At 37.1% G+C, this 25457-nt stretch overlaps 1 protein-coding gene across 1 annotated transcript in view; it reads left to right on the top strand.

The window, feature by feature from the left end:
* The window catches only part of SPOCK3 (SPARC (osteonectin), cwcv and kazal like domains proteoglycan 3), a 165782-nt gene that overhangs the window by 54815 nt on the left and 85510 nt on the right, over positions 1-25457 (top strand). Inside the window, exons 2-3 of the mRNA XM_088528129.1 lie at positions 6342-6387; positions 22348-22462. Coding sequence (XP_088384255.1) covers positions 6342-6387; positions 22348-22462 — 161 coding nt within the window. The remainder of the gene's footprint in view (positions 1-6341; positions 6388-22347; positions 22463-25457) is intronic.

The raw sequence follows: 25457 nt of genomic DNA, 5'->3' as shown, positions 1-25457 counted from the left end.
TTGTTTCCTCTTCAAAGTGTTGTTCAGTTACTATTTTCTCGGTATTTCTGAATGTCAGCTTTAGTGCAGGTTTCGTATTTGCTGGCAAAAGGCGTTCAATCCCGTGTTACTGAAACCTGCTGTTCTGAATGCTGTTAGGATGGAACAGGCAGCCTCCACAGAAGCCCTCCTGAACGAGATGCGCGAGACAGAGAGAGGGCTGCAGAGCAGTGGCTCCTAGCCCAGCTTTATCAACAGCACGAGGAGCACGAGGCCAAGGGGCTGGGAGGGACACGGCTGTGGGGCCACAAGCGGCCGTTGAGTGGAGCGCCAGTCCTGCGAACGCCACCTCTGGGGTGGCCTGGCCCACGCGCCACAGGAGCCACAAGGGAGGCCCTCACGGCTGCCCTCCCACTGTAGGAGCCTTATCAGGCTAATCCAGAAATGCCGAGTGTGATTTCTAGTGGCTATTTCTGTGTCAGGAATTGTCTCTGATAGTGTTGGCTAAACCAGTTGGGTTTCTGACTGGAGATTTCATCGGGGGCAAGCACGTGGAATCTGGCAGTAGCCGCTTTTCTCTCCTGGCCTGTATAAAAACAACAGAAAACAAAGCCTCTCAAAAAATCAAGATTGGCTTCAAAGGAAGGATTACAGATATTTCAACTGATGAGGAGAGGTAGATCCTAGAAGAAAGTGTGGAGTCAGAAACTTCACTATAAAACTGTCCCAGCCCTGTTGGGGAGAGGGATAGGGAAGGATAGGTTTTTCATGCAATGGAAACTTTGATGGTGTCTCAACCTTTTATTGCATTAACAGATGTGACCAACCAATTTAAGATTCTTCAGTGCAGCAGAAAAATCGCTGTCGTTGGGCTGAAGGCCCTGGAACAAGAAACGCCATGGACTTTTTTTTTTTTTTAAAGTCCATGGATCACTTGATCCTAACTACGTTTTTTCAGCATTGCTGTTTCTGAGAGGGCAGAGATGTCAGGGCTCCCACCTTGCTACCATTCTTGCAGGGACCTGAGGAAACATATGGGTTCATGCATCAGCCCTTGGAACAGAGAAGAGAGCTGGGTAGGAGCCCCTCAATTTTGGGCACAGCCCTCGCTGATGTTGCCATGAGGCACATTTGCTTATGATGTGGTTTAAGGGAACACTAAGAAGCTGAGGTAGATGGCTATGGAACCTAAAATGCCATGGAGTCCCTGGAAAGTTTGTTAGAGATGAGTCTGCTGCTAGAGAGGGACCAAGGCAGGTAGGGGATGCCCTGTGAGCACAAGTCTCCTGTAGAAGGGAGTTTGAGGCAAGCAAGGGCTGGAGCAAGCTGCTCTTGAGCACTCTTAGCTCAGTTCAGGTGGCTTGTTGAGCTGGCTTCTGCAAATCAAATAGTGCAGACTAAAAGACAGAAAGATATCTCTAACCTGATGAAAAGCAGCATGTGTTTGAGATAAAAAAAAATATAATGGAATAGAAAACCATTAAAAAACCCTTGAAATTAAAAACAGCAAAAGAATCTAAAGGCTAATGTCAGTAACAACAACACAAAATGTTCTGTCTGATGGAATCTAATACTCCAAATTTTAAATTACATTGTAAAACATATGCAACCCGGAACATTCTTGTGTTCAAAATTCTGGAATGCAATTCCAGATAATTCTTGGACAATTATCTGTTGGACTGTTCCCTTACCTGGTAGTTTGTAAATCAGGCATTCAATATCTCTGCTATAAAAATTGTTTTATAACAGTGAAGTTATTACTTGGATAAGATGTAAAGGTAATTATGAACTCCGAATATGTTCTTCACTTTTAGGGGACTCTTTCATAAATCAGCTTTGATTGCAGTATACAGACTCCTTAGTGCCTAGGCTACATTAAAGACAGAGGTGTTAGTGAGAAAGAAGCACTGGCTTTTGCTTTTTTCATTTTTGCAGTTCAATCTTGGTCTGAAAATACTTGCTAAGAAGCTGTCCTATTTGCTGTAGGATACCTGCTGTTTTTTGGCTCGGCCTCATCATAGCTACCATGTATCACTACATTCTTTAGCAATACAGCTTTGGGTTAGACAGTAATTCTTGCACTAGATGTCAGCAATTTATGTCAGCATCTACAGAGAATGCAGGAGAAGAAATCAATAAAAAAGATACAACAGAAAACACTACTTTGGTGTTTGTTTTCTGTTTTTTGTTGTTGTTTTGTTTTAAAGAATTTCTAACTGAAACCTTGCTGTATCTGTGCTAAAAGGAGCTTTGTTGTATTCCAAGTGGCTCTGGCTTTCATTCTAAGCATTTTGGTATTGCTTTTTGCTGTGCTTATGTGCTTTTCTTACATGAATACATTTATATTTTTGAATAGAAAAATTAGATATACCGTATCTGTCATAAGACGGATGGTGTATTTTTTGCTTTTTGCACAAGTAGAGGAGGAATGCAACAAAAATGTGGTAAATAAAATACCTTTTTCTCTCTCTTTTTTTTTTTTTCCTCAAGCAATTCTGATTAAAATTTTCTAGTAAGCTGCTTTTGGCCTTTTTGAGTTCTTAAGGCTGTCAGATTTTCAGATTACATAAATGATATTTTTAAGTAAAGCCATTTTCAGGACAAAACACAAACTCATATTACTCTCAGAATGGATGTGTAATTGCAGCATTGAACTTTAATTCCTAGAAGCATAGTTTCTCTATGACCCTGACTGGGCATAATGATTAAACATGCATAATTTTTTAGATAGGACATTAGCCCCCTTAAAATCCATGATACTTGTCCATTATGCAGCAGAAATGCTGCATATGTTTTTCAAACAGAAAAACTTGAAAGACTTATTGAGGTACCACATACAGTCTCAAGAAGAACAATAAGGATGAATTTTCTATTTAAAAACGCTTGGATACATTAGGTAGGTAATGTTATTGAAAAAGCAGGATGTTTATTGTGAATCAAATTTACAACTTTATTCCATATACCTTCACAGAATGCCCTTCTAAGTTCAGGACAGAGGCAAGGAGGCCACTGAAAGAGATCGGACAAGGTCATGGTCTCTTTCCTGAGACTTTGACTTTTGACATTTATAAATTGTTAAAGGATATTTTGGCTAGAGGCACTATATAGCTACTCAGCCTTTACTGTCAACTGTGGTTGTGTTTATTCTGTTTTTTATTTTGCTTTAAAGTTATGAAAAACAACACTTTGAAAAGTACATTATAATAACTGAAGAGGGAATTGAACATAAAAATAAAAGACTGACTGAAGAGGAGGAAAGCGCTCAATATGACAGGAAGCCAGATTTTATATAAGTGACAGGTTAAATATTTTTAGGAATATTTCTAAAATTGTGGAATTATTAAGCTAACCAAATGTCTTAAGAAATCAATCAATTCTGAAAATCAATTAACTATTTCATTGTATGTTTACAAGTACATAAAGTTTTTATTTAAACTATCCATTAATAGTTTTCTTTAAGAGGTGTTTGAAAATGTAATGCAATTTTAGAAAATCAGTTAAAGTATATGACTTTTTAGTGTGTGCTGAAGTAGGTTTGGAATGACATCTGAGTCACTGTAGTGTTTAAAAAAAAAGGAAGTTTTGAAGTAGTATAAGGCAACTTTTATGAGTTTTATACTCATATTTCTACTTATTTTTTGGCATGAGTAGCCTCCCAAGTACTGAATTCTTAATTTTAGTGATATTAGTTGCTGAATGAAAGAGTTTAAGTGACTTACTCCCTTCACTGGACTGATAAAACGGGTAGTGCGTAGAAACAAACTGGATAGAATGGGGAAGAATCCATGTGGCTTTTGTAAGGGAAGGTTGCGCACCAGAGTTCTAGTGCAATTTGTCCAAGGTGCCCAAAGGAAATGGTTGAAGTTTTGATGCCTATATTTCTATCTGTATTTCCAAAGCCTTTTCATAAGGTCTTTCTCTTGAAAAAAACTCAGAAACTAAAAGCTACAGGACAAGCAAGAAGGTTTTTATACGGATAAAACTGAGAAAAAAAAAATGAAGTGACCTGCTCTAACAGTGAAGGTAGTCACCTTTCAGGTTCCATATCATATGTGGTGGGGACAAGGTTATATCTCAAATTCATGAGTAATAAAACAAATAAAACAAATGAGCTATGATATTCTATTGATATGTAATTACTCGAAATAGTTGCGCTCAGTTTCAGTTGTGGAGAAAGACCGTGCAAGGCTGAGTAAGGGATAGTAATAAAATGCCAGAATAAGTTAAATACAGACAAAAGTAGTTATGTACATGAGAGCAAACACTCCACAAAGATAATCCCTCGGGATGAGCATCCTGGAATTAAAGTAGAAGGTTCCATGCAAACTTTAATTCAAAATTCAGTACCAGTGGTAGAGAGAATAGGGAAGTATGAGCATAATGAGGAAAGGAAGGCAAAACAAAATAGTTCCATTGCGTTGCATAGATGTGTAGTGCTGCTTCATCTTGAAAGCTATGCTTAACTCCGGTCATAGCATCCTCCAAAAGTCTGGAAAAGATCCAGAGAAGGGTAACAAGAAAGGTATGGAAGTGGCATCTGTGAGCAGAAGTCAGCTGGCTAACTGTAGTTATAGGTGTGCCTGAGGGGTGTTATGTTTGGGAACTGTTGAGTTCCCTGTGATATAGAGAAGGTGAATGGAATTAATGTATTGTCTTTTCCAATACAAAACGAGGGGTAGCAAAGTGATCTGCGATTATTGCAGATCCGGAACGAAACAAAGTGATTTTCATGCAATGTGTGTTTAAGCTGTTGAGCTCCTCGCCATGGGCTGCTGTAAATTCTAAAAGCTCATTTAGGCTCAAGGTGAAATTGGACAAGCTCATGGAAGAGAAATGAGAGCTATTAAGTACACAGGAACCCCGTCTAGCTCAGGAAGTAATTGAGCTGCAAATGGTTTGGGGCCAGCTTGGGAAAGTGTAATATGTGCTTGCCTGGCTCCTGCACTGTTCCCTCAATCCCGTGTTGCAGGAGGCTTCACTTTGAAGGCCCTTCAGTCTGACTCAGGATAACAGCTCTTTTGTGCATATTATTTTTAGGTTCCAGTTATTCTACCCTTTCAGTATCTTAATAAAAGTATATTGTCCGAATAGGATCATTCTGGATCAGAATTTTGTAACCTTACTAGAATTGGAAAGAGAATCCAGTACTCTTAGAATGTTTGTGTTGTTTGTTGTTTCCTTGTGTTTTGTTTTGATATTTTAAATGCTGGTCTGTATTTATTTACTTCCAAAAATAGTGATAAAAAAGGCAAATAACATACCCTGTCCTTCATAGATTGTTGGCTGGTGCAGCAGCAGAGCAAAGGAGTTCATGAGTACTGGCACAAAGCTATGATTCTCCCTCTCATTCCTGCTTGAAGCAAGAATTCCCAGGACAACAGTTTTCTTATTAAAACATCCTCAGTGAAAGACTTTAGGCTGCAACCACTTTCTTTTTTCTTTCTATTTTTTTTTATTTTTCACCTTTGAAGTAAAACTAACTATTAAAATCCAGAGAATATTGTCTCCACTTAAAGATGTGTTTGATAACCCCTTCAGCCCTTGTACTCCAGTGATTGTGGTAGGCTCACATTTTCCCAGTAGTTCAGTTTCAAAATTAACATGTAGGGTAAAGTCTCTTTAACGTTACGGGATTGATGAGTGGAATTTAAAGGTGCTTTTATTCTTTCTCTTCACCTTCTTGCTCCACATATATTCTACAGCGCCCATTTACTATCAAAGTTCTTAAAATCTTATATGTAAGCAGTTCATTTAATTCAAGTTTTTCCTTCTCATAATTGTGGCATAATACAGCTGATGATTAATTAGGAGAATATTTTATGTATAGGAATATGATTTGTAGAAAATTGAGCTAATCTCAATAATATAAAGGTAGATTCTTCTTGATATAGTTGAAAACTATATAACAGAATATTTAGTCTTTTACAAATCATTATTTTTTAAATTTATAGTTTATTGATAATGGGTTTGAAACCTTGATTTTGAAAAATTATTCATGGAAACTGTAATGAAAATAAAAACTACTGTAGCATTTTAAAGGCAACATTAAAAATATTGCCTCTGTAATTACTGTAAGAAATCCATTTCTTTATTTTAAATGCTTTTTAGATAGGTTTTTTTGGTTGTTAACACTGTTTATTTAATGAATGCAAAGGGCCTCTGAATTATATGTGTTCTGTTCCATATGACTGGCATGTCCCATTATGATGGCTGTAATCGTTTTCTTTTTTTTTTTTTTCACTGCTTGCCTTTCATAGGAAGTAGAGGTTGGTATATATCTTCTGTCTCTCACATTCCTGTGTTTTTCATTGTACCTTTATTGCATACATTGTACTAAATGTAGGTTGTTTCTCCCTCTCCAGGACGATTATTTTCGTACATGGAGTCCGAGTAAACCGTTTGATCAAGGTAAGATTAATCTATTAGGGTTTTTTATGGGGATAGGATGCCTGCAGTTTTAAAATAACAAGTTTAGAAAACTGAATTTGTGCCTTCCCTCTTCCCTCTTCAAATAATTGACTTACAACTGACTCTCTGGTCCTCTGTAGCTTAAACATTATTTTATATATGTGATTTTTGCAACCTTTTATTCATTGGTGACAGAGACGGGCAGTTGTTTACAGTTTTCCCTATAGGCAATGTGTGGACTTTGGGAGATTTTATTTTGCTTTGTATATATTAAAACAAGTTAAGCACCTTCATATTTTCAGAAAGACCTTTGAAGACAAAAAAGATGTGAAGTTTCTTTTTGCATTTAAAAATAAGTAATTAAAATGTTGAGAGTTCTCTTTAGTTGGCTGATAAACCAAGCTCTAGAAAAAGTTTTGAAAGTTCCATTTTCAAGGAGAATTTCTTGAGGAAAAGCTCAGGGTTGTGGGAATGATGCAGCACCATATGCTCTGTTATTGGACAATGAGATTTTGTCTTTTTATTTTAAGGGGAGATTTATGTCCAGAAAAAATAATAACTGAAAAATCAGGCAGATATAATACGGAAAGTGATTCTGATATGCAGTAGTGGATATTATAAAGTAACTGCAAAGTGATCTTGTATGGTTTTAAGGCTTTGGAATGTACTTCACCCATTTTTAATCAAATTCTTGTAGAAGTGATTGTACTATTTATCAGCTGTTAAATATTGTACTAAAAAATTCTTGAAGCTCAGTTTACATAGAGCAACATGCAAAAGGAAGCTGAATTTTGTCTGGGAGTAAGGGAAGATGTCATTACTACTCAGTCTTTGCTTGTCAAATTCAAATTGGAATGACAATACTTTTCTATGGAGCTTGTCTTAGCTAATGCGTCTATAGCGTGGGAAGAATGAAAAACAAAAATTGCTGCTGGATTGTTGACCCTGACTCTTGTTTCTTTTGAGATTTGGTTGGAGGTTTCAACATGGAGCTATTGGAATTGCTAAGAAGAAGCTTGACATTTGGCTTGCCATGATGATTTTATTTTTAACAAAGGCTGATAAAGTGAACCAAGGTGATTCGTGTGGAAATATCTATTTTACCACCTGATATATTATAACCACATTTCTGAGAGGTGGACTTTTCACTATACTCTGTGCATTTAGCTTTTTAATTCAGATTTGCTGCAGTATGCCTATGAAAGGAAACACCTTCATTGCTTAAAGGGATGCACCTTGCTTGCATTTTCCATCTTGGTGTGAAAAGGAAAGAGAGGGTTTATGGAGTTTTTGAACATTAAAAAGGTTTATGCTTTATTATTATTATTATTTTTAATTTTTCCCTTTGACTTTTGATAGGGGCAGGTGCTGTGTATTTGGTATATCTGATCCTGAAGACGAGGAGTTGAATGTGCTATGGGTTTTGTTTTGCTATACAGCTCTTTCTTTGGCTTTGTTATCGCATACCCATTGTAAAGTTTTGCTTCTGTTTTTCCAGCTCGCTCTCAGTTTTGCAGAAAATGCATTAAAACAGTATTTCCCTGCCAGATATAATGAGTTTTACAAATGTCAACTTGTTCTAATACTTTGTGGAGTTCTTTGGTTGCACTGATAGTAGTGAATATGGTTCTGAATTTACATATACACCAACTATGAGAACATATTAAGCTTGTCTGGCTTATCTTGTTTGCAGGCTGTAACGTGTATTGCGTAGTGAATATTTAAGAAGCAATGCCCACAGAGCTCAGCTTTCTATTATCATCTGCTTGTAAACTGAAAAGTAACGTTGAGGAATGAAATACATCTGACTAAGGAATGTAAATGACTTGCCTCCAGTAGCTCTTTTATCCACATTTTACTGTGTGGTTTATAAAACAAATGTTAGCTGGGGACACCTTCTAATAATAAGTACTACTCCAAAGTTTTATTTGTTTAGTATATAAGTAATTTGGTCTTAATTTGTGTCTCTTAGATAGAGATTGAGGTATTTTTATCTGCAAGTAAAGGCAGCCTTTCAATTTTCCCATAGTAACCTCACTGTAGTCCTTGTCAGCAATTATCCTCAGCAATAAATACCTAAACTGAATTTAACAATGATACTGAATTGGGTCAAAATATCACCTTTTTTTCCCCCCAAGAATTAAGAGTTTCCCAGACTCTGGCGCTACAGATACTCTTTAATAATTAGGCACTTGCATAGTGTTTTTTTGTTTGTTTGTTTTTTGAAAGTGTGAAAATTAAGTTACTGATCAGCTCCTTGTCAGGTACTGATCTAGGAAAATACAAAAATTTAACAAGAAAGTTCCCCAGAAAATGCTTTGGTGTCTGTATTTTAGGAGTGGACTTCTCTTTTGTTTTTTATGGGAAATGATTGCTTGAAGCCTAGCAAAATATTTGTGATAATAAAATATAATTATATAAAAAATACCACCCATTTGTTTATGCATTCCAGTCTTTCTGCTCAGATGGGACGAGCGTTACCCTTGGCAGCAGCAGCCGTTCACACTCTCATGGTGTGACATCCTTGCCGACGTCTGGTCTCTGGAAGTGCACGTAGTGCTCACGAGCAGTGACAATTTCAGCACAATATTTCTATTTACCCAGAAGAGGAAAAGCGGGAGGAGGTCGGCGCTATGGCCTCGTTCCAGATGTGCATTCTGACAGGCAGCACGCTTGCCCTCCAGTTGTGTTCCCCTTCACTGCTAAGTTTAGAGCGTTATGTAAAATAAAATCTAATTCTTCATCATCTTTTCCACCCAAGTAGCCATGCGTATAGGCTTTTCTGCTTCATGCTCTTCCTCGTTTGTCAGCGGGAAATGATGATGAATCTTTGAGGGATTCCTAATCTCCTGTTACTGCTATTCTGTCCTGTGCAGCATCCGCCTCTCTGCCAAGCGAGAGCATGCTCTTAATTGCACAAAACTTCTTCCAGATATACCCCTTTGCACACTCCTAAGTGAAGGACAACCTTTTAAAATGCAGAAGTAAGCTTGCTGTGAGAGAGAGAAGTTGTTCACTAAAGGCAATGGTTAAAATCTACGTAAGGAGAGCAACAACGTGGCCTGTCTGCTGTGTGACAGTCTGTAATAACACTGCTGGAGACAGGAACAGTTTGTCATCTTGTAATGGCCAACAGGTTCTCTGAGGATAGAAATAAATAATTTCCTTAATTTAGCAGACTCATCATCAGTGTTTCCTTTCTTTTCGTTTATTCAACATTTTCTTTCAGAAATGTAACCTTTAAGTCAGAAGAACTGATTAAATGAGCAATCTTTTTGGCAATAAAACTCCTGATTTTGAGCCCCACTGAACAAAAGATATTTTTTTCCATTTACTACTGAAACAATGAATTTTACAAATCATTAATGCTTTTACGGAAGTATTCTTTCTATGCTGGTTTAAGTTATAACAACTAATGAAATTGCAAATCAATACTTGGAGGTTTCAAAGTCTACATAAGAACTAAAATATGAAAATCTTTTTAACTGCATAAAGTGCAGTGCCTGTGTAATAGGGCTGGTGATGGTAAAGGTGAGCTGCATACCTGTGTTTTCAGTGCTATAAAGCACAGCATTTCAGGGGATACCTTCATTCCAATTATATTCTTATGTGTCCTGCATAGGATTCATGGGCAGTAAAAAGAGAGCTATCACAAAACTGTTTGTTACTGTTTAAAAAACACCTGATCTTTGTCACTTTCAGCCTCAGATGTAGGTAGTTGGTACCAGTTTCTCAGTATCCCTGTAGCATGTAGATAGGTTCTCATTATTTGTATTTACACCTGTTCTTTTGTGTGTCCATAGTCTCCTGAAAATCAGGAACGTCCCGGACCTTTTTGAGGTTATTTTAACAAGTATGTTTATTACCAGATGGAGTTTTTAAGGGAACAGTGCCTCTATATATTCTTGGCTTTGTAGAGTTTACATATTTATTATTCTCCTAAGATTTCAGTGACTATTAAAATCTTTTCCAAGATTTTTATATATTTACTGTGTATGGGCTAGTGTCTTGGAATTTTTTTTTTCAAAATGTGTCTTTATTCTGAACCCAAATCCAGACGCTAATATACTGTTGTAAAATTTGGAAAGTCTGTGGCTCAAGCTCTCCTTAGTGATGCTCATTTGATAGTGTTTTGATAGTTTCTTAACTCTTCTATGATTTGGCATATTTTGAAAGGCATTCTTATATTCGTACGGTTTAGTGTGTCAAAATTACACATATAGAGAGACCTGTGTAATTCTGCTGATACTAATATGAGCGGTTATAAGGAAACATCCAAACGGGCCTTAGTCTGAGAACATGTAGGGCTGTTTCCTCTGAGAACTGTGCTGCAAAATCTTATTTGAAGAAGCCAAACAATGTTATGAGCTGCATTTCAATTTGGCAGTGCCATTCCTTGAAGCAAATAGAGGTATTTGTTCAAAGAGTAGCTGTCTGTCTATATCCTATCTTTTTGGAACACACCCGCACATATTCATAATGTCACATTGTCTTTAGCAATGTGACAAGCGTTTTTCTAATAAGTTTGACTATTCTAATAATCCTATTTAGTCACTGCTTAAAGGAAGGTTTTGGTCTTTCAACAATTTGAGGAAGAAGCAATTTGGATTTTTTGTCTCTTTGGACTATTCCAAGTTGAATATTTTCATAGGTTTAATGTAGCTTTAAAAAGCACTTGCTTTTATAGTGCATGGATGCTAACAAATGAAGAGATGCTAGAGCTGAAATCATTTGTATTAAAATGGTGTCCAGAATGTGCTAGGCTTTCTCAAGCTTTAAAAAAATGAAGTTGGTTATCACTTTTACTTCATGCAGTATTTCTACAACAGATACACAGATAACATTATACTTTAGTGCATTTTATTTTTAGAGTACAGGCAGTAGTAGAGCTTGGAGGGTGCAGCTTTTGAATAACCTCGTATGCACCAAGACACTGGAGTAATTTCTTAAAGTACAGAGGCCCTTTTCCTTTGCTCAATAGAAATACCTTGGAGAAACAGTGGAGTATTTTCATTTAATGGATAAAATAGGAAATGACATTTCCATGGAGGATGAATACCCTGAAGGTATAGTGGGTTTGTAGATATATTTATAATGTTTCTTTTAGACCATTCCACTCCATTATTTTTAGCTTTTATAGTCTATATCTGTTTACAGGATAAATATTTTAGATAACATTTTAATGCGGAAATAGATTTTTGAGGCAACTTGTTCTATGCTTTTTAGCTCTTTATGTTCCATTAACCTAGTTCTGTAGTAATTTGGAGGACGAAGAATATGCAGTGTGTGCATACACATCTTTCTAGAATTTGTGAATATATCTTCATATAGAAAATGGATATCTTTTAGGCTTGTGTTCAATGCAATTTTTTGACACCTACAATTCATAAAAAGCTGTAAGGGAGTTTAGTGAAGGCCCATTAGTTGAAGACTGTGAAAACAGACATGTAGATTTAACTTTGCTCCATTTCTATATGTACTCATGGTCTAGCTTTTATAGCAAAAACTGCTGACGTCCTAAAGCTTGAAATGTATATCCTTCACTTCCAAGGTAATCTGCAGCACAATTAAAATATGTCATGTTAGTCTGAATAGTAAATATGCATGAAATATTTGCAACTGCTTCTCACTCCGTCCTTTCTGAAATTCGTAATATCATTCTTAAAAATATTTGCTCCTTTTCACTAAGACAATAGTTTCATGTATTTACATATTTTTAAGCAATCCTTCTTATCTAGAAAATACGCCAAACCATTTTTAAACAGTTTCTCACTGTTTTGAACTTTTTTCAGCTATTCCTTGACCAGAAAGACTTAAATACTGTTTTATATATGGTTTTCTTCCATATATGATGGTGTGCTTTGGTGGTTCATTATTATTTTTTCCCTTACATAAATTTCTCTACAGCAGTAACACTACTGAAGCATCTTTTGCCACATAGTTCACAGTTTTGGCTCCTAACTCTGATTCACTGGCTGATAAACTTCTTCTGGTTGTGGTTCTCAAATTTTCAGCTATTTATTCCTGTTGAATCAGCAAATGGCTCCTAAATTCTTGCAGCTGTTTTAAAGAAATGCTCTGCAGAGCAGTTTTAATGGGCTCAACTCAAGGAGCAACACAAGACTTTTCTTCCTTTCAGTAGCAATGTTGGTCTTAACCCCTCATTGCTGCTTCCCCTGTAATCCCTCTCTTCTGTCCTGACCCGAGGTCTGTATCATAGAATCATAGAATCATAGAATGCTTAGGGTTGGAAGGGACCTCCAGAGATCATCTAGTCCAACCCCCCTGCATACGCAGGGTCACCTAGAGCACGTGGCACAGGACTGCGTCCAAGTGGGTTTGGAAGATCTCCAGAGAAGGAGACTCCACAACCTCTCTGGGCAGCCTGTTCCACTGTTAAGAAATTTTTCCTTAAGTTCCTATGGAATTTTTGATGTTTCAGTTTCCGGCCATTTCCTCTAGTCCTATCAGTGGCCACCACTGAAAAGAGACCATGACCGTCCTCTGCACTCCCTCCCTTGAGGTATTTATATACACTGATTAGATCCCCTCTCAGCCTTCTCTTCTCCAGGCTGAACAGGCCCAGCTCCCTCAGCCTCTCCTCATAGGGCAGATGTTCCAGGCCCCTGATCATCCTTGTAGCCCTGCGCTGGACTCTCTCCAGCAGCTCCACATCCCTCTTGTACTGTGGAGCCCAGAACTGGACACAATACTCCAGATGCGGCCTCACCAGGGCTGAGTAGAGGGGCAGGATCACCTCCCTCGACCTGCTGGAGACGCTCTTCTTAATGCAGCCCAGGATCCCATTGGCCTTTTTGGCCACGAGGGCACACTGCTGCCTCATGGTCAACTTGTTGTCCACCATGACACCCAGGTCTTTCTCCGCAGAGCTGCTCTCCACAAGCTCTGTCCCCAGCCTGTTCTGGTGTCTGGGGTTATTCCTCCCCAGGTGCAGGACCTTGCACTTGGCCTTGTTGAATTGCATGAGGTTTTTCACCGCCCAGTTGTCCAGTCTGTCCAGGTCCCTCTGGATGGCAGCACAGCCCTCTGGGGGAGAGAGCTGCCATGCGTTGAATTGTCACAAAAGAAGTTAAAAAACGTTATTTTTAGTGTCCGCAGAATCATGGTTTCAGGTAGCCCTTCCACACCAGGAGTTGTTAAACTGGCACTGTGGACATGTGGCAAAGGGTGACAGGGACGGGCTAGAGGTAGAGCGCAAGAGCTGCTTAAATTGGCAACGTATGCAGCAAAGGGTACCTGGAACTGCACCCTTGGCTTCCTGAAAATGTGCTAGGCTTTAGTCCTGCCTTTCTTCCAAGGAAGACTTAACTCCAAAGGCCTTAAAGCCTTTATTTTCCTGTCTACTGTGCTTTGATGTCCCAGCCGAAAGCCTGGAGACACAGGTGCCGCCAGCCCCTGAGGACTGTGTGCCCGGGTCTGTCCTGGCACGTGCCAGGGCTGCTTCTCCCCTACCATTAATACCATCGCTCGGATCCCAGTGATACTGATGCCACATGAAGTCAGTAAGAAAATGTCTAAAATGGCTAAAGAGCTAGCCATCAAAAGCAGGATACTAGAGATCATTTAATGCTCCGTGGTGAAATTTTGAAGAGGAAGGGAAAGGAAAAGAAGTAGCAAAATAAATCCAGTTAAGAAGAAAACAGAGAGGGGGGAAAAAAGGCTATGCTAATAAAATAATGACAGTTGTTTTAGAACATTTTATATGTTTATAGTTGTCTTTTTTGTCTTTCCACCTTTTTGACCCATTTTATTTAGATGAACTATATTTAAAGACCCATTCTCTACTTGTTTTCTGTTTTTGCAATCTTGTTTATTCTTAGCTTACTTAAATATAACTCTTCACTAATTTTAATTTACAATATTGTAAAGAATATAAGTCCAAGGACAAAAGTGTTGCATACTGTAAGTAATTAATGTGCAAAATTCCCATTAGTGCACTCTGCATTGTTGCTGTATTTTAGTACACTAGAGTGCTTGAGAGGGAGCTGTAGGATAACTGTGCCTGAAGATCTTGTGTAGCTAATGGAAGCGGTGCTTTTATTTACCATTCGTGAAACTGAGAACGCAAATAGACTTTTCATGTTGCAGTGTGCATGACAGTAAGTAAAAACAATTTTATTTTATGGACCTTGAGTGTGTGCGACTGGAGAATCAGCAAGGCAAATGAAGGAACAAATCTAGAAGCTGCTTTCTGTGATCTTGTTAGAATTTTCTTGTTTTAGAACTGTCCTAGAAAAAAGGACAGTGTATATAGAAAAACATACACTTCAGTTAGCATTTACTCTAATATAGTACATAATATGCAAATGTATTCAGGTTTCTATTGTGCAGTATGTGTGCCACTCATTAACCTATAACTTTGCCTCAGAAGAAGAGACACTGTTTATCTTCATCTAGGAAACCTATTTTACAAAGGAATTGCTCCCCCTTCTTTCTACAGACTTTTTAATATACTTTGCTCTTGCTTGTGTCAAGCTTACACTTTTATTTGCTGTGAGCTCTTTATTTGGAGAAATCATCAGTAAATGGCATTCCTTATGTTGTAAGTGAGTGTCACATTTAAAATTCATCTGGATCTCATTTTAAATTATCAAGACACTCTCACAGTAAGAGTCATCTCCAAGTCATCGGTTTTATGCTGACATCTCATTCAGAAAAGTTTGTTCATGGAAACAACCAGATTGCCTTATATGTTGAAACATACACTATAAGATGGATAAATACAATTTTCTTAATAGGAAGAAATACTTCTTACAGCTTCAGAAATAATCTGCATGTCAGATAAAACATGAATATCGTTACTGTTTCAGGCAAACATGAATCTTCCCTGGGAAGAAGCTCAATTCAAGAAGGTCAATTTTTAATGGAGTAGGTCCAGTTTCTTTATATTCATTTTTTTTTCCTTTTTTTCTAGCTGCAACTTACATCTACTTAGAAATTTTACAGTTACTTTTAGGGTTGTTAGCTTACAACAATATTTTATAAAATCCTTAACAGTATATAACTAAGGCATTTGAGGTTTTCTTATAACTTCAGTATTTTAAGCCCCCTGAAGATTTCCTAGGGCCCTTGTCTGAACCAGGATTTAAACAATGTTGTGATTTTATCTTCTATGAATCCTTTACACAATGTTTTTCTGATTAGAACGCCTTCCTTTATTTTATGATTAAAAATGTGATTAAGTCCAAAAATTGGCAAGTTTTTAGAGAATGAAATAACATCTTATTGCAAGTTGTTTTGCAGGACTAATCTTCTTGAGATAACAGCTTAGAGAAGTTTTAGGTAGGTGTCTTTCTGCTGCTGTGGGAATGCTGACATTTCTTTCCCCTGATTAAGCCAGAAAAATCAGAAGTCAGTTTTGATAAACCAGGATGTCTCTAAATCATGATTTAGTATTTTAGGAATCCCCTTATTGAACACTCTCACCATGGACTAGCTTTTGCTAAGCAAATGTCTGGCAGATTCTTACCTCATCTCATGAAAACTGGAAGAGAACAGGACGGTTTAAGCCTGTAAACTTTGTATTCAACTTTTTTTTAATTCGTATTGCTGGAAATGGAGAGTAGAGTTGGGCACATATCAGAAGATATTTGACAGATTGTGAAATAATGGTGCTTTAATGCGGTTTCTGCCACAGAGCTCCCATTAAGAGGATTCCTATGTTATGTCTTGCTAATCTTGGTTTCTTATTACATTCCCAATGAAGATGGCATTCTGGCTACTATCAGTTTCCGGGAGTTCTAACTGTAAATGAATTTACAGAAGAGATGATGGGAAGCCTGTGCTCTTCCAAATCTGAATGGTAAATAAATATACCCATTAGTAATAATTGAGTCAAGTGTTGTGTATAGTAATAGCTTCCGTAGGATGTGAGGATAACAAATCCATATCTATCTATTAAAATAATCAAATGCTTCTAATTCTGTTTTATGATTTCTCAGCCCAGAGAGTAAAATTAATTTTATTTTACAATTTAAATTTTAGAGGAAGAAGTAGATGCTATAAAACATTTTATACTCTAATTATTTTTGTGAATTTTTCTGCTTGTTAAAATGTAATTAACGTCACATTTGATGTTATTTTAGGCAAATATGTAGACAGATGTTAAGGAAGCATTCTGGCAAATAACTTATAGCAAGCACATTGTTCTGAATATCAGCTCAATAAAAGCGAAGATCAGATCAGAAGTCTTTAGAAGCTGTTCGTACCTGACCTCCTAGAAGTCACTGATACATTATAGTCACTAATAAAGAAATCTTTTCTGGTAAGTTTTATAGAAATGTATTCCTTAGGTTTAGAGGCTCCTCGTCATGGTGGAAACCCATGACCTATTTTTAATGACAGGATAATTGTGCTCTACAGTCTAACTTTTCGCTTCAACTATGAAAAAAAGCCTCTAGCCTTTATGATTATGAAGATAATTTAGTAAATGTGAATTAGAAATGAACTGATAGATTGGTGCTGAAGAAAATACCAATGAGGGGTGCATATATGGCTGCACTCTGGGATTTTAACACTTGTAACATTTCTGAAGTGAACATTGTTAGCTCTTTCATAGCTGCTCGTTTTAGCAGAAATGGTGAAGACCGTGTTTTGTTGCCAGACTGAATAGTGTGAGTGGCGAGGCAAGCAAATTTTGTCAGTGATTTCTATAAGAGACAATGAAAAAAATGGAGAATCAGTCCATTTCTATACCCAATTAACCATTTTATTAGATTACCTAAAACTGATATATTTTCTGGGATAAATTTGTGTATTTTCATACAAATTTCACTTTGTGCAAAATGCAAATTGCGCATTTGCATTTTCATGATATTTTAAGATACGCACACATCAGGACAGAGATCCATATGCAGAATTAAGGTGGAATGGTTGATGTGTAATTGATGAAAAAATATGTTTATACTTCAGATTAAAATATTCTAACTGGCCCTATTCTCAGATTATGCATTTCTCCTGAGGAAGGAAGGATGTTAACATGGCTATCTTGATCCTGTGTAGTATAAATACTTGTAACTATAATTTCATTGGACTATTTGAAATGATTTACATGTATTTATTCTGCATTAATGCAGAATATATATGTCATTTTTTTGGTTAACATCCCAGGAATGGAGTTCATTTTAGGGTATATGTTAGAGCTGCTAGGCAATTGCTATACTGGAAAGACTTCCAGAAAAGTAGCTATATAGAAACAGCGTCTTCTCTTTCCCTACACGTATTCCATCCCATGGGTTGCTCTGCTAACAAAAGTTATTCCTTGTGCTGCAGCTTTTGTCACTGGCTTGGAAGCCTGAAAGGTTTTGGAAGTCCAAATTTGTATTGGCTCAAGAAAATCTTAGTTGTGAGCAATTGTTATTACTAATGTGTAGGCCAAAAAGAGCACAACACGGGTTGATTTACCAGGACTGACGATCGGAAAAGCAAAATGCACAAGTGCCAGAGCCTGCATGGATGTGCACACACAGATTTGCCCACACTGAAAATGTATCTGATTTACTCTCATCATTAAAAAAGATCACAATAACAGTCTTAAAAAATCATTAAAAAAGCATTTTCTGTATAAAACATGAAATAGAATTCAAATATAATTCACTACTTGATATAGAATTTATTTCACGATGAGGTTTTTAAAGCTCTAGTGTTCTGAATTACAACTAGTCATTTTTAACTTAAAAAGCACAACAAGGAACAATGCGTGAACTATCAGAATTCAACTCTGGTTGTCAGAACATCTGAATTAGACTGCAAATGTTAGAAAATTTATAATCACTTTTGAGAATTGCTTTTGCTGTCATTAGCTCCACTGTTACCACATTCTATCATATCGCGCAGTTTTGTAGTGGTGAAAGAAGCTGTCATTTTGTGATAGCGAAATAAATATCGCATCATTAATTTGAGAGGTCTTAGTTTATAAAGGAAGGATGTTAACTGGGAGCAACAGGTTGGAGACTAAGAAATGTTAAGACCTCTATGACTGTTCCCCACCCAAAACAGTATATAGCCTTCACTGTCACGGTTACACCGTCAGTGCCAGCAAACAGCAACAACGGAGGGAAGTTTAGAGAAATGAGACAAATGGAAGGAAATGGAACCTGCCTTCTAACGATGCCTTCCAAGGCCCAGGGCTTGGGCTAAGTGTTTTTTTCCCCAGTTGAAATAAGAGTACAAACCTCGTAAGTAATGTATTTGTTGACAGCTATTGACAGTGTTTTGAAAGTGTGTGCGCCACTCCAACTACTGAAAATTATTAGTATTAAGGACTGAGAAAATAAATGTATTTTTAACTCAGTTGCATGTTTTTAATCTTCAGTGAAGAGCTCAAGGTACTTACAAAATACTGAAGCTAGGATTGTATAGGTGAGAATTTCCTAAATCTACAGTGTTTGCTGTAATGGCTTGGTCAAACACATCTGATGTGCTTGTGCATAGTGCACCATGGACAAGAGCACACAGATCCGTTCTGTGCCGCATTTTGGTGTATTATCTCCCGGTTTGCTAAGCTACAGAGGGAGGGCAAACAGATATTGATGCTTTTCAGGTACTTGACTTAATGTGTTTCTGAATTCCATGTTTTTATTCAGTGGGTGATTCTATCTTTTCTGTGTTCTGCAGCTTTTCAAAAAACAGGGGTTCACAGCTGCCAAAAAATGCAGTAGTCTGGCAATTCACAGGGCTAGCTCATGCCAGCAGTGGCATGTCCACGAGTGGTGATTGTGCCATTAAATGTAAAGGTGACTTTGCCAATTTAGCCCTCAGATGATCAGTACCAGCACAGCTCGATAGCCCTTCTCACTCCAACAGGAACGAGAGCCGCACTTGAACCGCTCGGGGGGTCTCGTGTGGAGCTGCAGTTATAATAATCCCGTCGGCAAACGCTGCAGATTCCATGTGTGTAAGGGTGCAGTTTGGATGCGCTCCAGAACTGAGTGCATTTCCTGGCTGCGGATCTGCTCGGTGTGCACCAAGCTCCAGCAGAAGAGGCCGGTCTAGTCCAGGAAAGGGTTTACTTTGGAGATGTCCAGTTTTCATTCTAGTCAGGAAATTTATAATTATGTGACTTCTTCCATTTATCCCTTTACCTGAAATACTCATGTTCCCAGCTTAGTACTATGTTCAATGCCTTTCAATGATTCCTGATTTCCCCCACTCATGTGTTTTTCTTTCATTAAACTATTCAATTTTGCAAAAGAGCATTCTACCTAAGGCACAGAAAATGTTTGACTTCAATGGTAAAATCTGAAGTATCTAGAAGGATATTTAATGTTCTCCTCTTAATTTCAACTCTAATTCTGTTATCCTTGTTCAGTCATTTAGTGCTGCATTTCCTTTTCACTTCTTGATTATTTTTATAATCAGACTTATTATATGTAGCTGAATGACTCATATTGTGGATATAGGGCTGCTTTCTTGTAGAAATAAAAAGCACCTCAAATAGGACAGCATCCATCTCTGACTGTCTTATGATGTAACTAAAGAAATCTTTTTTTCCATTCTACGTGGAATTATTATTATGGTTCCATCATTTTTCTGTTTCAATAATAATATGATGTATATTTTGTATACAATGAAATATTGTTAAGAAGGAAATAATAATAATAAAGGTCAATACCTCAAACTATATTTAATTTATACCTAACACCACACAATCAGCTGTTAAAACTGTAATCAGTGATCACGCATGTTCTTGTTTCCTGGCTGCTTGCTTAGTCAGCCTTACATTAACCACACCTGGCAGTTCAAACTGATAAATCACATACAGCTGTGGTTAAAGGGTAGGTTTTTGTTTTGTTTGGTTTGTTTTTTCTGGGTCATGAAGAACATAAGAAACAAAGACTTCCTTTCAGAGAATATGTATACAAAAGCACATCTTATTTAAAAAAAAAAAAAAAAGAAAGAAAAAAAAAAAGAGAAAAAGAGCGGGGGGAAAGGTATTTATGAACATATAATAATTATATGTTATGTATTATTTCTAATTCTAATTAGAAAACTAACTTCTGGTTCTTCATAGCTTTCTTATTGATTAATATAGGATTTTTAGTGATGTTTCTTGGAGTTCGGCTTTGGTGCATAGTATCTAAGTTGGTTTGTTTGTTTGTTTGTTTTTAGGCAAATTTAAAAAAGGAAAGAAAAGATCTTCCATGTGGAATGAAAGGGGCAACCTAGGAATCCAGAACTTTGTTTTAGAATATTTAAGTCTATTTGAAAAACTCTGTAGAGGTCAGAGAAGGGAGGATTGTTCTTCGTGAGGGCATAAATGAAGAGAAAGTTTAGACTTTTCTGTATTGTCATATTGGCATGCATACTTACTCAAATGTACTATACAAATATAATGCTGAATAACAAAATATTTAGCTTTTCTGGTATTGTAGCCAGAAGCTAGTATTTGTAATTCATGCTGAGAGTTGATTAAAGAATGGGGACCAGCTACAAAAAACAGACCTAAAATGTTATAGGCAGATTTTTTATCTAAGGAATGACAGACCTTGAGAACTGGAATATCAAAGTCTTATCTACTTGTCTTCCCTAGCTCTGTCTTGTTTTTATACTTTATCTTTTTTGTTATTAGCTTGGCTCTGCTCTTTCTTATCTTGTACACCCCATTTTCTATTGGTTACAGACTGTGGAAAATTTTCTGATTTCCTTCGTTCATCAACTTTCCCTTCTTCTAGCAGGTTTTTTTTTTTTCTTTTTTTGATTGGTAAAGGAGTCTTTAGGAAATTGTAAAATCCTGATTGAAGAACCATGACATATTGTAGTATATTTTTTCTTTAACTAAACTCTTGCCTGGGTTGTAAATTCTGAAGAAAAAAACTGTCCTTGTCACTGTTACACTGTTGATCACTGATTTCGAAGAATCCGGATGTATCTTACTAAGCAGGCATGAGAATTTTGAGGTAAAAATACCTATATTGGGGGATTATAATAAGAAAATGGCAGCTGTTAGCAGAATGTTGTGATGATCATGATGATGCTTCATTAGCTACGGAACATCCATTGGCCAGATTCTTTTCTCTGCGTCAAGACCGGGTATTCCTTTTTTCTATGTTAATTTGCTTATGCACCAACATACCACAATATATGTCTTATCAAAATGTTACTGTGCAATGTTGCTTAGAACCTGCCTTCTCTCATAAAAAGAATGACAAGAAATAGCTTGAGGAAGAGCATGCTTTTTTATTAGCATCCTGCTTTCCAGCTTTGAAAAAGATCTTGTATCTGGCAGATGTGGCAGCCAACGTCTGAATGAACAAATGCTCCAAATCCCTGATCCAAGTGGTTTACCTTCCTGAATCCTGATCTATGTTTCCTGATTTACCTTTCTGAATTCTCTTCACCTTTTGGCAAACAGTTTTCTAGTGATTTCAGATGCACTGAGGCTTCAGAAATGTGCAACTTATTATAAACCTAATTCTGTTTAGAAGAGATATCACTGTGAGATGGAGAAGAGTAGGCAGCAAAAGTGCAAAAAGTGTTTTCTCAGGCAAGTTCAGAGCCTGAGTGGTGGACACGAACAGGCTTCCTACGGGTCTGCAAATTCTGGTATCCAAAGAGGGTTTTCAGCTGTAGTTGAAACCACCAACCCTGACCTCTCTTGTTACCAGTGCTGACCAGGAAAACTGGGTTGGATACTCAGGATTTTTGTAAATGAGTAATGGTAATATTGTATGACACATTACAGATTTCATTTAATGTTTCATGAAGATCTGTATTCCTGGTAGGGAATTTTGCACAGGTCAGTTCGAAATATGATTGTTTGTGGTGCATTTTGTTCTGATGAAAATCAAAACCATGTAGGCCGGCATGCTGTACAAGTAGCAGGCCAGCCCTCCCCTATGGAATTGGTATATTTTATGTGTGTGGTGGGGTTTTTTAATTATTTTTTTTTGTTGTATATTTCCAGATAATTTGCTAACAATTCTCTAAAATTATTTTTAGCTTTAGATCCGGCTAAAGATCCATGTTTAAAGATGAAATGTAGTCGCCATAAGGTCTGTGTTGCACAGGATCAACAAACTGCTGCTTGCATTAGTCACCGAAGACTTACACACAGGTAAATACTTTAAAAGTAAATTCTATAGATTCTCTTATAGTTTTCATGACAGATTGTAAACTATAAATGTAGTGTGATTAGTTAAGCTAATTAACAACATTTGGGCAAAGCAGAAGTGGGTCTGAGAAGGAACTATGCATGCATAATTTGATTTGATTGTTCAATATTTAATTTTTTTACAGAATGGTAAACTAAAGGGTATGCATATCTAAGTAGCATAAGCTGCTGATATAACTTCCTACATTCAAGTACATACCAACTGTGCTATAATGATTGTGATAATGTCCTGCTGCTATACATTATGTGGACTTCAGCATTTCTTATATAAAGCTAGAACAAGCAAAACTGTTAAACAAATTATCTATTTTTCTGACTGTACTCACAACCCTACAGATTTTATATAGTGGTACTTTTCTGCCTGTGTGCGTTCCTATTTTCTTGGAGTTCTAGGCTGGTGAATTATAAGGAAGAAATTTGTGACAAAGTTATTCCACAATCAGAATATAGGTTATATTTATTCTTATCTTCCTGGGGGGAAGGAGGAGAGTTGTTTCACAGTTGCAGATGCTTTACCTCTATACAGATCTGAGTGTGTCAAATATTAATGCACTTTTGTGAATTTAATTAGGGCCAGAAAGACAGTAGATAGGGCTAAAAAGGGCTAAAAAATACTCATAGGACTGTTGAGACATGAGATGCAGGACGAGGAGTCAAGTTGCATTTTCGACCTGATATTATTATTATTATTATTTGCATTTGCATTTCATCATAGAAGCAGAGCATAATAGAAAGGATAATGACCCAGTAGTCACTAGACTTGTAGAACATGCTTGAAATAAGTGTTAGAGTTATTTGCATAGTAGGGGCAGAAAAGAACCTGCTATTAGGAAAAGACAGATTTTCTTTTTTTTTGTCCATTTAAGAGGATACTTTCAAGATTTTTAGAAAACTAACACAGTTTTATGAGTGATCTTAGACACATTCCTTCTGGTTTCTGGCTATGTTTAAACATACCTGGCTGTAGCTTTTCCATCAAGCAAAATAGTATTTGTTCCATAGTAAAAGGCAATGTCAGCTTTAAGCTTTCCTCAATTTGCAGCTGCAGTTAACTAACAAAACATATTTGAAGAGCAATGCTGTTTATGTCCAACAAGATCAGTGTAGAACAAGACATTTGGGGTTGAAAAAGTATTATATATGTTGAAAGAATTATATTCAGACAAAGTTGATATGGACTAATTTCATCTGTATATGAACTGCCAGGGGAATAGGTAAGTGTCAATTGTGAAAAGAGAAAGCAATTGTTTGAACATGTTTAGATTTTCTGAGAAAGTATCACACACATCACTGGAAACAGTGGAAACGACTTCTCAAAGTTAGGTCTCCATGCAGCAGGTAAGTACTGAAAACTCTCTTAGACTAGATCAAGCTGCATGCAATTGTTCAATTACTAAACACATTGGCGTTTGTGTTCATATTTGTATTATTCTTCCCACAGTCTTTGACGTTCTGTCAGAAAGATATATTTTTTAAGAGGCCGAGCCTGCCTGGATGTAGTAAAGCCCATAATGAGAAGAGCCAGACGTCGCAGCAGCTTGGTGATTAGCCCCTGTAGCAAGCAGAGCAAATCTTGTCTGCTCAATTACATTAAACCATTCTTTACATACCTATCTTGAGCCAGAATGGGGATTAGATTCCTCTGTTCTTCAGGCTCAAGGAGAACTTAACTTATTTCTTCCTAAAGAGGTTTTCACCTTGCATTCTGTGGTGCTCCTGTAGTGTGGTAAGGTCAGAAAATGAGCAGCATGCTCACAAGCACTGTCTTGTACACGGCTCTCTCTACTTCTACGTGACTTCTATAGCTCAAGGCATTCGTTGCAGCAGGATATCCGAAAGAAATAGGCAAGGATACAAGAAAACAAGGTGTAAAATATATTATTTTTAATAAGATCGAATGTAAAAACAATTCTACGCATAAATTTAGCAGGACAAATGTATGGATGAAAAATATTAAAAATAGTTAAACTTTTATATACAAAGTGATAGTGAATAGTCTGCTCCCTAAATTTCAGAAGTATGCCAGTTATCAAGTCGCAGTTCTGGCTTTGTAGCTTACAGCAATTTTTTTGCTGCAGACTTTCTTGCTGTTCACTCTTTTCATAAAATATTTCAAAGTGTGTGACATAAAGTTTGAGGATGGGCCTCAAAAATCCGCTTTCCTTAACTAGTACAACAGGCAGGTGACTTTTGCAGAATTGTATTGATCTGCCCAGACCCACAGGACTACACCAAGAATCATGAGATGCAGGGGCTAGGTTTGAAACCAAGTTAGCAGAAATGGTTTGCTGTTTCTTCAGTTTCCGTGGCAGCAGAGATGATGGTTTCCCATCAGCATTGAGTTGTTGCACACAGGGCTTATTCCCTTTACTGGGAGGCAGTAAAGATGGCAAGTGCTCTCCTAGCCAGCTTCTACAGTGCCACATTTTTTTACTGTCCTCTAAAAACTGAACAGTGCTTGAAAAAAGGATAGGAAAGAGTACTGTAGATCAGTGCTTGTGCGAGCAGCTTGCCATATCAGTGTATATGTCAGGGCATGGTTAGAGGTGCCTGATTGTGTGGATGGCAGAAAGTTAACCAGGTTTGCACCTCTGCTGGTTATAACTGTGTTGGAAGCTTTGGCGTGTGTGTGCTGTGCTTAGCTGTGTGCTGAGAAAAAAGGGGAAGTGCCTTTTTTAGAGGGAAACATGCAGTGTGTATATATTGATGTTATTCATCCAAATACTTCTACTGGGATTGCTTAGCTGCCTACACTGGAGTGAGTGATAAGCAGATCGTTGCAAATCTAGTATAGAATAGAATTTTTCATTGATTCTGTGAAACTCCAGAGATTTATAGTGACTTTTGTGAAAATGGTGTCTTACAATTCCTGTGTGCTTTCGCGTTTATCTTTATTGGTTAAGTGATAGGCTTGATGGGGGAAAAAAGATAAAATATC

This window comes from Tinamus guttatus, unplaced genomic scaffold, assembly GCF_059628265.1.
Source record: "Tinamus guttatus ecotype Peru unplaced genomic scaffold, ASM5962826v1 Tinamus_guttatus_pri_ptg000301l, whole genome shotgun sequence".
Taxonomy (NCBI): Eukaryota; Metazoa; Chordata; class Aves; order Tinamiformes; family Tinamidae; genus Tinamus; species Tinamus guttatus.
The sequence above is the reverse complement of the archived record's forward strand: the minus strand, read 5'-3'. Positions and strand labels throughout refer to the sequence as shown.